At 43.7% G+C, this 13,961-nt stretch overlaps 1 protein-coding gene across 1 annotated transcript; it reads left to right on the top strand.

The window, feature by feature from the left end:
• The first annotated feature begins 6,668 nt into the window (after window positions 1–6,668).
• Window positions 6,669–13,132, top strand: LOC130374342 (uncharacterized). Its single transcript, XM_056581059.1, has 2 exons — window positions 6,669–8,027; window positions 10,025–13,132. The coding sequence occupies exon 2, from the start codon at window positions 10,645–10,647 to the stop codon at window positions 11,941–11,943; it is 1,299 nt and encodes a 432-aa protein (XP_056437034.1). The 5' UTR covers window positions 6,669–8,027; window positions 10,025–10,644; the 3' UTR covers window positions 11,944–13,132.
• The last annotated feature ends 829 nt before the right edge of the window (window positions 13,133–13,961 follow it).

The raw sequence follows: 13,961 nt of genomic DNA, 5'->3' as shown, positions 1-13,961 counted from the left end.
CTGTGAGAAGAGATTCTCAAGTATTTTGGGGAACAGCCTCTGCCTAAAAGTTCAGATCCTCTGCAGTGGTGGAAAACAAATGAACAAAAGGCAAGGTTTCCCTCTCTGGCTGTTCTGGCAAAGTCATATTTGGGTGTACCTGCAACATCAACCCCTTCAGAACGTCTTTTCTCCATAGCTGGTAACATAGCTTCCAAGAAAAGAGCTAGCCTGAGCCCAGAACATGTGGACATGTTGACGTTCTTACACTACAATACACATGTCTAACTGACATGATATTGATTAATATTTGAGTTGAATTTTGAGCTGGACACTTACACTTACTTTAAACATGTTGCACTTTTACTTTAATAAGGGGTTTAATAGAAAGGAGTTTAATAGCAAGAAAATGTATTTTGGAGTTGCAATACTGACTTATAACAAGTCCTCTTTTTTTATTTATTTTTATCATGTTGGGAGTTCCTAGTTAAAAACCTGCAGTTTTGCACTTTAATATGTCAGCCTTTGTTTACATTTTGTTTTGTGCTGCATTATATTAAAATAAAAATAATTAACTGAGCTGAAATGGTGAATTTTTTTTTTTTTTTGGGAGGAAAATTAATCGTTTAGATTAATCGACTAATCGATAAAATAGTCTATAGATTAATCGATAGAAAAATAGTCGTTAGTGGCAGCCCTAGTTAAAAAGACCGGCATCAGAACAAATCTGGGAGAGGGTTCTGCCAGGTATGAATGTACAGTTGATATGGGAAAACCTCCAAATCAAATATAATGCAATAGAATGTGAAAACAATGACTTCATGACGAGACACAACAGGATCTATGTAAACACGGTGCTGCATCAGATTAACAAAGAGAACAAAAGAGAATGTGACGTGTGTGAAACTGAGCCAGAAGACTTGTTACATATATATATCCGATGTGAATGTCTGGGTAGTTTTGTTTTGAAGTTAAAAGATATGCTGTTTAAAAACTGGGAAAAGGGTTTTGTAAAGGCATATGAATGGAACAAAATGTGGTTGTTTGGAGTAAATGGGAAAAGGAAAGGTGTTAATGTTCGTTTGTTTAATTTTGTGTTAAGCCACGTAAGGTATGCTATTATGTCAAGAAGGAATCTTGCTCATTTTGAGGGGAAAAAGGTTAATGTGTGGGATTTGTTTGAATCTGTTGTCAGGAGAAATGTCGGTTTGATCTTTAAATATGGTGCTGAGGACTTTGCTGAATGCTTTATTGACGGGTGTGGTTTTATATCTGTAACATCGGAAGGGAAACTAGCATTTAATTTCTGAGTGTGCCTCTATGTTTATCAAGCGCACGTGTTATTATTAAGTGATTTATTTTTTGCCGTCCTTCGGAGGAGACGTAAAACCGAGGTCCTGACTCACTGAGGTCATAAAAAGATCCCAGGGCACTTATCGCAAAGAGTAGGGGTTCCCCCGGTGTCCTGGCCCAACCAGGCTCATTCAATCTGGCCCCCTAATCATCCCCCTGTATAATTGGCTGACTCATTAATTCCCTCACCCTCCACCTCGAGCTGGTGTGTGGTGAGCGTTCTGGCGCAGATTGGCTGCCGTGCATCACCCCTAGTGGGTGCTACACACTGGTGGTGGTGAGTGAGGTCCCCCCCTTCAATGTAAAGCGTCTTTGAGTGTCTAGGAAAAAGCGCTATATAAATTCAATGCATCATTATTATTATTATAAATCATCAACACCACCAACCGAGTGGGAAAACTCGGTTTTTACCTAGTAAAAACCACCACGGATTACCATAACACTGTAACGGCATTCGCCCTGATGGGTCGCATAGGTAATACAAGTCATATTAACAATACAACAATGAACATATATCCTTGTTATCATACAATCATATGGTCAAACAGCACACAAACAAAAGTATCCATAGAAATCCTAAGCTAATACTTTTTGGTTATGTGCAACAAGGTCATACAATTTTCAACATGTGCAAAAGCGCGTTGCCATGGCGCTGTGGGAGACGGCTGCCTCTCCAGTAGCTCTCCCGTTTTTTAACTTCTTTCTACTTATTGAGTGTTTAATATATATACTGTAGTATACTAAACTATATACTATAGATACTTCTATTCTATTTCTTTCTAAAAATGCAACCAAGAGCCAGCTCTCTCACTTACTCAAGAGAGGAACTACTGGCTTTGCAAACAAACGGACAAAACCAACAACAAACAAACAAACGGACGGGCTGGAATACGACACCCAATCCCAGCGGAGCTGAGGAGGAGACCCAGGGGCTGCAAGGCTGGAGCTAAGATAAAGGCTGAGCTAGCGGATAATCGTAGGCGCTACAAACCATCTATTCCCTCTGTAATCATGGGGAATGTGAACTCGCTGCCGAACAAGATCGACGAGCTGTCCGCGCTGAACAACCAACGGATCTACCGTGACAGCAGCTTGTTCATCTTTACGGAGACATGGCTCAACCACCTTGTACCGGATGCTAACGTGGACCTGCTGGGATTCACTGCCGTGAGAGCCGACAGAGACACTAAAGCGAGCGGAAAAAGCAAAGGTGGGAGTCTCATCATGTATGTCAACAACCGCTGGTGTAACCCAGGACATATCTCCGTAAAGACCGTCTCATGTTGCCGGGACCTCGAGCTGCTTGCTGTTAGCCTGCGGCCATATTATCTGCCGAGGGATTTTAGTCATGTGATCACCGTCTGTGTTTACATTCCTCCGAGAGCGGACGCAGCCACTGCCTGTGAGAAGATACACTCCGTCACAGCAAGGCTGCAGACACAGCACCCTGAGGCATTTATGATCATCTCTGGGGACTTTAATCACGTAACTTTGGATTCTACTTTGGCAGTTTTTCACCAGGTTGTAGACTGTACTACCAGAAACAACAGGACAATTGATCTCCTCTATGCTAATGTGAGGGATGCATATAGAGCGACTCCCCTCCCCCCACTGGGGAAGTCTGATCACAACCTGGTTCACCTACAGCCACTGTACATCCCACTGGTCCAAAGACAGCCGGTGACAACTTGCACCATCAGGAGGTGGTCCCCTGAGATGGAAAGTGCCCTGAGAGACTGTTTCGACACCACAGTATGGGATGTGTTGATCGACCCGCATGGTGAGGACATAGAGGGGATGACACACTGTCTGACAGAGTACCTCAACTTCTGCGCAGACGTGGTCTCCCCTGTCAGGACTGTCCGCTGCTACCCTAATAACAAGCCATGGGTAACGCGGGAAGTCAAGGCTGTCCTCAACAAGAAGAAGGCTGCCTTCAGGAGCAGGGACAGGGAGGCCATGAAGGCAGCACAGAAGGAGGTGAAACACTGTGTGAGGGAAGCTAAGGACAGCTATAGGAGAAAGGTGGAGCAGAAGCTGAGGGAGAACAACATGAGGGAGGTCTGGGAAGGTGTGAGGACCATCACAGGTCACAACACAAAGACCAGAGCTACAGGGGGGACAATGCAGACAACGGAGAGGGCGAACGAGCTGAATGACTTCTTCAACAGGTTCAACCAGCCCTCGTCCCCCCCACCACCACCACCACCCTCACCACAGCCATCTCTCCTTCTTCCCTCTACACACCTCCCCCCAGACACCACAACATCCCCCCCCCCCCCCCCCCACCTCAACACAATCCCCGCCTCACATCACCATAGACCAGGTCAGAGGACAGCTGAGGAAGGTCCAGCCCAGGAAAGCAGCAGGACCAGACAAAGTGTGTCCGAGACTGCTGAAGACCTGCGCTGCAGAACTGGGAGAGCCGCTACAACGGATCTTCAACCTTAGCCTGCGGCTAGGGAGAGTGCCCACGATCTGGAAGACATCCTGCATCGTTCCGGTTCTGAAGAAGAACAGGACCAGCGAGCTGAATGACTTCCGACCGGTGGCACTCACTTCACACCTGATGAAGACGTTGGAGCGGCTCATCCTCAACCTCCTCAGACCCCAGGTACAACACGTCCAGGACCGCCTGCAGTTCGCGTACCAGCCAGATGTTGGTGTGGAGGATGCCATCCTCTACATGCTACACCGAGTCCACTCCCATCTGGATAAGGGAAGCGGCACAGTGAGGATTCTCTTCTTGGACTTCTCCAGTGCCTTTAACACCATCCAGCCCCCTATGCTTCACGACAAACTGAACAGGATGGGAGTGGAACCCTATCTGGTGGACTGGATTGATGATTACCTCACTGACAGGCCACAATACGTCAGGCAGAAGGACATCACGTCTGACACTGTGGTCAGCAGCACTGGAGCCCCCCAGGGTACAGTGCTGGCCCCTCTTCTCTTCACTCTGTACACATCAGACTTTTGCTACAACTCTGAGCTATGTCATCTACAGAAGTACGCCGATGACACAGCCATCGTTGGGTGTATTAGGGGTGACAGAGAGGAGGAGTATCGGAGTCTGGTGGGGGACTTTGCTCTCTGGTGCCACACTAACCGGCTACAGCTCAACACCTCTAAGACAAAAGAGCTGGTCATTGACTTTGGAAGATCCAGACCAAGTCCGAGACCAGTCCTGCTAGACGGAGCTGAGGTGGAGGCTGTGAATTCCTACAAATACCTCGGGGTCTGGCTGGATAACAAACTGGACTGGAAAACACACACAGCAGCTACCTGTATGGGAAGACACAAAGCAGGTTGTACTTCGTGAGGAGATTGCGGTCATTCAACATCTGCAGCAAATTGCTGTGGATGTTTTATCAGTCTGTGGTTGCCAGCATCCTCTTCTACACTGTGGTGTGCTGGGGAGGCAACATAAACAAGAGGGACACCTCCAGACTGGATAAACTGATCAGGCGGGCTGGCTCTGTGGTCGGCATGAAGCTGGAACCACTGGTGACGGTGGCAGAGAGGAGGACACTGGACAAACTGCTGGACATTATTGACAATGCCAGCCACCCCTTGCACACTGTCATCAGCAACCAGAGGAGCCTGTTCAGTGGAAGGCTGCTCCTTCCCAAAGTTAGGACCAACAGACCAAAGAACTCCTTTGTCCCTCATGCCATCACACTATACAACTCCTCACTCGGAGGGAAGTAGGAGGAAATAGAATAGAAGTAATAGAGTAATAGAGTAAAGAGGAGAGATCCCAGCTAACACACGACCATACGGCAACGTTGCCTATACGTCGCCATTTGGTCATGGCAACATTACCTCCTGGCAACGTTGTGGCAACATCGCCATGACGTTGCCTACAGGAAGTTGCCATAAAGTAAACAAATAACATTGCCGCGACGTAGTGGCTTGGTAATTTTGCTAACGTTGCCACTTGGTAGCGTGAGTGACGTTGCCACAACGTAGTGGTGTGGTCCTTTGCTAACGTTGCCACTTGGTACTGTTAATAACGTTGCCGCGACGTAGTGGTGTGGTCATTTGCTAACGTTGCCACTTGGTAGCGTGAGTGACGTTGCCACAACGTAGTGGTGTGGTCATTTGCTCACGTTGCCACTTGGTACTGTTAATAACGTTGCCGCGACGTAGTGGTGTGGTCATTTGCTAACGTTGCCACTTTGTAGCGTGAGTGACGTTGCCACAACGTAGTGGTGTGGTAATTTGCTAACGTTGCCGCTTGGTACTGTTAATAACGTTGCCGTGACATAGTGGTGTGGTCATTTGCTAACGTTGCCGCTTGGTACCGTGAATAACGTTGCCGCGACGTAGTGGTGTGGTCATTTGCTAACGTTGCCACTTGGTAACGCAAGTAATGTCACGGCTACGTAGTGGTGTGGTCATTTACTTACCGTGATGTCAAACTTCAGAATTACACTGGCTGTTTGTGTCCAACACAAATATTAGGTTAAATCAGAAAATGTCACCACTTTTATTGTTTATTTACTATTTAGTGATGACTCAATTCCCACAACAAATATTTGTGCTCAACCATGTTGACCATCCAGAACTACATAACAATTCTCATTTCCACAAACTCTGACCCTGTTGAAAAATAGAAATGAAATATATTCAGATACTGAATTGATGAATCATTTATTTCAAATGCATATACAGGGACCAAATCACGACAATTCTTTCTATTAACAAAACATTTGAAGTAAAATTCATGCGTTTCACGGATTCAAGTGAACAAACCACATTGAAGGTTTGCATTGGTCAACCAGGACAGAGCATAAAGGCCGTGGAGAGTATAGCTAAAACAGTGACTGCTAATCAGAATCCAATCCAAACTAATATTAATGCTGTCTAGTGCAATTTTAAGTTACAAGAAAATAACAGCATGCAGTGCCTGACCCACAGGATAAGACTGAACTGACAATCAACCTGAGTTTAATCTTAGTATTCGGTAACCAAGGCTGAAATAAGGTCATCAATGCAATTTGAAATTGTGTGAGTGAGAGTGGGGTTGGGCAATGATATAATCACGGGTGTTTTGTTGAGGCTGCAAACTCGAGGTTCTGATGCCGAGTGGCCCAGATAGCCACCCCACGATCACGAGTGCTGTGTTGCTTTGATACATTAATTAAACCGCCGACTAATAAACCTTAAAACACCAGATTATCCTATTATTATACAAATTGCCCCCCAGTTTTCGATCAAGCTGAAGTTGTCCTTAAGCTGCAGAGAGGCTGGCTCAACCGTCGCTGCCGAGTCAGGGTTGTGAAGATGTCCTGTTGTTTCCGGATGTCTCTTAAATGGTGGATCCCAGCGTCTTCAGTTCGGTCCCTGGAAAAATAAAAAAGGTACTAATTTAATACTTTCTGTACACACACACACACACACACACACACACACACACACACACACACACACACACACACACACACACACACACACACGAGGAGTAGTTGAATAACATATCAAGCGAAATGAAAAAGTGTGTGAGGACAGCTATACAAGAACAATTGTTCTAGTTTACTGAGTTTGACCAAATCGGTCTTGATTTTATGCCTGTAGCTCACAGCTGCACAAGATCTGAGAAGGGACGAAGTAATCTCCATGCTGCCCTCTGCAATACTTGGCAAAGAGGAGACCAAACATTGTTAATGCAAGCTTTCCTTTTCGATGTCTATGCTTACCTAAATCTTATTTTGCTTTAAAATATAAAAAATTGAAAAAAGAAAAAAAGATTTTCGATGGCGCCATTTCCACACTTTCTTTTACAGTTTGTTGTTTTGTTGTAATTCTATTGTTATAATTTATGACACCATGAAATAAGAATCTCAATGTCAACGTTTTATTTTAATATTTGTATTTGTTTTTTTGCATTTACACAGTACATTGCAATATGATGGTCTATTCTGTGTGGTTGAATTGAACTAAAATGAAATTGAATAACAGAATGCCTTAAAGGCTGATATCTAACATGTCTGAAATTAAAACTTTAATTTCATACTGGATCTTGCTATCAGTTCAAGCTTTTTCGTTCCCTGTTTTACAACCAATTAATCCACAGAAGGGCACATGTTGGTAGGGCTGTGCGATGAGGGATTTTTTATTCACAAAATACCATATATATCTCGATACTTTTAAATCTCATCTGAAGGACCCCATCATTTATTATATAGGCCTACTGTATTATAAACCCAAATACTTGGGTTTGTATATTATTATATATTATCATCACACAACGTGACGCAAAAGGAACACTGGAACAGAAACAAGGTTGAAACAAAGCTGGCTCAAATCCTCAGGTTCTGTCCCTTCCCGTTTACTCACTGTTGGTTGGTATGCCATAAAAACTAAGTGATGATTTTGTATTGCTGTTGTTAGAACAGCCGTAGATTACACAACAAATTATGAGTTGTGCAAAAAGTACCGCTGGCAAGGGGGCCATACTGCCCCCGCGAATGTGATGGCGTTTATAGAACCAGGCATTAAAGGTCTCGTGCGATAAAGACAGTTAAACCCAGTACTTCCAAAGTTAGAGGTCTCGTGCAATAAAGACGGTTAAATACCCTGTACTTCCAAATTTGTCTTTGTGGGTTTTGAGACAGGAGAGAAAAGAGATAGAATACAGAAGAATACAGAAGAATTTCGAAAATATATTATTACTAGAATTATTAGGTAAGGTAAGTTAATTTGAAGTAGCTATTTATTTCCAATGTTTATATTTTTAATGTTAGTAGTATAGACCATTCTGATAACGATGACATTCGCGAAATCTTAAATTAGCTATAGTACTACCATGACAACGATATCCAGGCGTTAGCTAGGCGGTGCTAATGGCTAATGAACTAGCTAGTTCAACACTAATGTTACTCAAATGATATGTGCTTATAGGCAGAGGCAAATTACACTTAATACTCAAGTGTAGTAATTGTTTAAGTCAACACCACGAAGTATGATGAAGACAGCAAGAATAGTGTAAACTTTAGCAGGCTACTTAGCCAACTTAACAGGCCGATGGGGCTATCGGCATTGCTATAAAATGCCATTGTGAGCCAGCTGTAGCCTCTGTAACTTGATGTCACATTTATCCTGTCATTCAGGGTAAATTATGATTTAACGGGCTTTAACAGTTTTAAGATGGCGTTAATTTTGCTTGCCTTTTGGATGTGCAATGACCACAACTTGCTAATATCGACGAAATCGGGCGGGAATCAACAAAGAGGCAGAGGCACTCGCCTCTGTCGCGTGCAGTCGTAACGTTGCATTTATTTGTTTTAACTATAATGCAGTTGCACGAGCTTGCAATGGTAGTGCTAGTACCACAAGGCGCGAAAAAACAGCTTTGTCTAAGCAAAGGATATCTACATACCGTAGCTTTCCGTTCCTCGCCATGTCTTCTTCTACTCCGTCAAGCAGGGTGTTCTGCCAATTTCTGCTACCGATCATATTGTGCTTCCTGGACTGTTCTGCGCATGCGCATGATAACGCTATTGATTCCGCGTTGTGGTATTGGTGTAAAATACACATACAGTACCCCTGAAATCTCCAATAAAGACGTTATAATAATACAGTATCAAATTATGCTCCCCATATTCTTACAGTGTACATGGGGTTAGTGGTGTACAATAACGTGATTCTGTAGTGGGAGCATCGTTTGATAGAGGCAGTTGGTCTACAGATGAAATACGCTACCTGACACATAAGAATATGGGGAGCATAATTGTATGCTGTATTAAAATGTCTTTATTGGAGATTTCAGGGGTATAGTATGTGTATTTTACAATTTTACGCATGTCATGCGGATGCGCCGAAGTAGGTAGCGAAATCTAGCAAGGTAGCAGTTGGCAGAAGGTGTTGTACCAAACTGCAAGAAGTTCATAAGCATTTGGTTAGCTATGTGTCCCTCTGTCTGCAGAGCAGACTAAATGCCACCAATGGTAATCTTAATTTACCTTATTGAGGATTTCAAGCGAAAACAACCACGTATCAGTAGGTCTGGGTTCCCACCGTGAAGTGTTGGCGGGAATAGGAGGAAATTAGCCTGGCAATCGTAGATTGTGCGTCGGTCTGGGGAGGCTGCCGTCAATTTCTTCAATCAGCGCGATCAACTGGCGTAGTTCAAATGGGTTAACCCCTAATCCTTACCATAAACTCCCGCAAACAGCTAGGACTAATCGAATCACGATTTAAAGGAGAGCCCTTCTTACCAATCAGAGGCGAGAATCCGGGACTTATCCTACGAAAGAATATATCATACCCAGACCAGTCTAGGAGGAAATATGAACGAGTACTCGATTGACGCTTGTGTGACGTCAAGTTCTAAAAAATTAAATAAAAATCGACCAGAGATCACTTGTCAGTCAATTTTAAAGAAATCCACCAATCACTATAATAGGCTAATAATAGTAATCCTGAACTAGAGATGCAATTTGCAATTGCAATATAAAGGTCATGCAAATCCGGAATATGGTGCCATTAAACCACCTGGCCCAATGTTTTGTAGGACCTTTCAGTTTTGATTTAAGATGAATTTACACATTCCCATCTTCTTCTTTACCTGCACAAAACCTAGGCCTAGTCCTGTACTGTTTCACACTGTATATGTATCATGAACTGTACTGTTTAAAAGTTTAACACAATTACATTAATTTCCTATGCATTTCTTTTTGCATCATAGATCATTCCCTCCAGTCCCCGTTGACCTCATTCTTGTCAGGTATGTGTATAAAGCCTTGTCAGCCTTAAAAAGCCAATTCAGAACAAAGATTCACAATGCAACGTAACAAAACCGTTGTAGATAGAAGTTGCAGCAGTGTGAATTGAACGTTGCAAGTCGTCATAAGACAGTTGAATTGCAGTTACAAGGTTTTAGAACACTTTTACTTCAGTGCTGATGACGTCTTGCCACTCTTGTCAGTCAAGGCCAGCAGAGGCTTCACGATATTATTAGGAGAGTAGGAGAAAATAATTATCCACTTTGCGTAAGGAACGCTACTGTTTGCAAAAACATCAGTCGCGTAACAAGTATGCTACAGCTTTATTGGTTAACGTTACCAGCAAGCTAGTGAGTAAAAACCAGTGGTATAGTAAAGGTGTCGTTATGGAAACGGTGGTGATGTTGATAGAAGTTGCATGGGTGTGAACCCTGTTGCATGTATTTTCATCGCAAATCTTTGGTCTGAAGCCCGCATTTGCATCACAAATCTTTGTTCTGAAGCCTGCTATAAGACAGTTTATGGCTAGATTGTATTGAAACCTCAATCACACGTTAAAATGTGAAACATTTTATTTCACAGGATGAGTGAGGAAAAACAGTTACGGGCAAGGCAGTACCTCCGTTCATGGAGATCTGCTAAACAAGTGATGAATAAGATAGCTGAAAGCACTGCCAGTGTTTGTGTCACAGAACACCATGTGGCTGATGCCAGCTTGTCCAGCAGTCCATCCGGTGTTCTTGCGCCTGTTGGTGACATGGACAACTCCTTGGACTTGGATGAGTCATTTGAGGATCGTTCTGCTTTGGAGGATGACCTCGATGACTGGATGGATGTTGATCCCTCTGATGATGAGGAGGAAGAGGTTTTTGGGGATGACCTGGAGGCGTCCGACCAGCGTCCGGCATCGCTCGCATCTGACCTCGCTAGCTGGGCTTGCCAGTTTCAGGTGAAACACAATGCTGTTGATGACCTTTTGAAAGTTTTGAGAGGTCACGGACACACTGACCTGCCTTCCACCACCAGGACACTCCTGAAGACACCCAGGGAGGTCAGGATCACTTCAAAGTCTGGTATGGAGTATGTCCATTTTCCTATCAAGGACAAATTGCAACAGACTCTATTGAGATACTCAGCAGACCAGGTCCCTGACTGTGTTGACCTTTCCTTCAACGTAGATGGGCTACCTCTGTTTAAGAGCTCAGGAAGAACAATGTGGCCCATCCTTTGTGCTGTCCATTTAGAACCAGTGTCAGTCTTCCCTATCACCCTGACTTGTGGAGGTTCGAAGCCACAGAATCTGGAATTCCTGGAAGACATGGTGATGGATGTCAACAACCTCCTGTCCAGTGGCCTGCAACATAGGAACAAAACAATAAAATTCAACATTCTATGTTTTGTGTGCGATGCTCCTGCAAAGGCCTTTGTGAAGAATGTAAAACTTTGCACAGGCTATTATGGGTGTGACCGGTGTGTGCAGAGGGGTGAGTGGTATGAGAAGGTTACTTACCAAGACACAGAGGTGGTGGCTCGTAGTGACGAATCCTTCCGCCAACAGACACAGGGCGAGCATCATCATGGCAGCACCCCGCTTTTGGATTTACCCATAAACATGATCAGTGCATTTCCCATCGATTACATGCACCAGGCATGCTTGGGTGTAATGAAGAGGCTTCTCTTCATGTGGTGCAGAGGAGTGAAGGGCCTGAAGATGTCGGCAACCCAAATAGAGGTCAGCAGCAGGCTCACCAACCTCCGTCCACACATCCCTTCCAGCTTCGCTCGCAAACCGAGGGATCTTAAAGAGCTTGAGAGATGGAAGGCAACGGAACATAGGCAGTTTGTTATATACAGGAAAGATTGTGCTGAAGGGGGTCCTTAAAGATGAATTTTTCAGCCACTTCATGACATTCAGTGTGGCAATGAACATACTTGTAAGTCCAGCATTGGTCGAGCAACACTGGAGATATGCTGCTGATCTCCTCCGATTCTTTGTTGAGAGAGGCCGAGAACTTTATGGTAACCAGTTTCTGGTCTACAACGTGCACTCAATGTTGCACATTGTGGAGGATGCCGTGACCTTTGGAGGATTGGACAATTGTAGCGCTTTTAAATTTGAAAATTGTCTCAAGAAAATAAAGAGGATGGTAAGGAGTGGAAGATGCCCCCTGTCACAAGTGGTGAAAAGGCTTGAGGAATGCGCAGGACAGCCAATGGAGCATGGTAGGCAGAGGTCCAATTCTTCTTTTATTTTGAATCGCCGCGAATGCTGCAAGGTCATAGAGGAGAGGGATGGAAGCCAGCTTTGCCGTGTATACCAGCACCCAGAACCACTTTTCAGTGTCCCTTGTGACTCCACATTAATCGGAGTACTGAAGTACAAGAACAATGACACCGTTTTGAGATGGATCCAAAAAGACAACCTCAAAAGAAAGGCAATCAAGATTCCTGTAGGGGAAAAAATCCTCTTCATGGCCATTCTTCATGACATTGCAGTATGTTGTCATTTGCTCAGTGTATTATCATTGCAATTTCTTGTACAGACACAATAATTCTTTACTGTATTAAATCAACCTCTCTGTTCTTGATTACAGAATGTATAGCATCGTCGAATTTTTGGGGGAAAGGACTGTTGGCATAGTGGCCAGTAATTGGATTATAAAAGAGGGAGATGCAAGTACATGCGAAAAACCTTTATGTCAATCATGTCAAAAATTCTATGCAAGTTCTGCAAAACTATTTTGTTTTCCATTTCAGAAGACATGCAGCTACTGGCCACTCCACAAGCCCACACAGAGGGCAAAGGACAAAGATTTGCCCGATCCTAAAACCTGGCTAAAAAGGCCAATAAAAATATTTCCCTCAACAGGTGTGTTAATGGGCGACAAATAACAAGTGGTGATATGCAACACATTTAAAAGAGTGTAATTTCTAATTGTTTTGGCCCACCTTACTGTTTAGATGATTGGGATCAGGCCGTCAGGAGGAACAAGAGGGCGGAGACAAAGTCCTGTGTGGAGACAGGAAATGAGGACAAAGGGAGGCGCATCATAGTCAAACCCCAAAAATGTATTCACACCGGTATATCTGCACATCCTTGTGTACTGTATTAACTTAGTGTTAAAAGTGCAAGCAGCAATTCTAAACAATGTGTAAACATGTAACACTGTTATTTACTTTCGGCTAATATGATTCTGTTCAGGTGAAAAGAGAACAAAGAAACAAAATGGGAAAAAGGCAGGACAAGGTCCACATTTCAGGACTTCCCTTCCTCCTCCACCCCAACAGGTTATGAAAGTCATCTGTCTATACTAACCCTACACATTATGCTTTATACACATTACTTAGGTGACCGAATAGAGAGAGAAACCATACCAATCTGGGCAAAGAATATCAACGGTAATACATGTATTGAACTGTAATGCACTGTATGCAAATGACTCCAACTTCTACTAAATACACTCCTCTCATCTCAACATATTTTTTTTACAGCGACATTGGAGTTTCTGCTCCGAAAGCTTGAGACCGTTGAGCAGAATCAGAGAGAGGCTCTATTATTGCTACGGGCAAATCGACATGGGGACCCTGGGGAAGCTAGTGTCGAGTTACTGCAGGCGCAAACTCAGGCCGAACTACAGGAACTCGAGGAGCACCTTAAAAATAGAGAATTCACAAAAAAAATGGTAAATGTACGAATAATGGTGAAGTGACTTTAGGCTATATTGTACACACGGTGTGTCTTTTTACAATTACCATTCGTATTGTTGTTCAGAGAAATACAGACGGTCCAATTGCGAACTACTGCAACTGCTGATGCCATCTCTCCAAGTTAAAAAGTAGCCGCACCCACCCCAAACTAATCGGAATAAGAGTATACATGTCGATTATAGCCGACTACAC

This window comes from Gadus chalcogrammus, chromosome 21 (genome assembly GCF_026213295.1).
Source record: "Gadus chalcogrammus isolate NIFS_2021 chromosome 21, NIFS_Gcha_1.0, whole genome shotgun sequence".
Classification (NCBI taxonomy): domain Eukaryota; kingdom Metazoa; phylum Chordata; class Actinopteri; order Gadiformes; family Gadidae; genus Gadus; species Gadus chalcogrammus.
The sequence above is the reverse complement of the archived record's forward strand: the minus strand, read 5'-3'. Positions and strand labels throughout refer to the sequence as shown.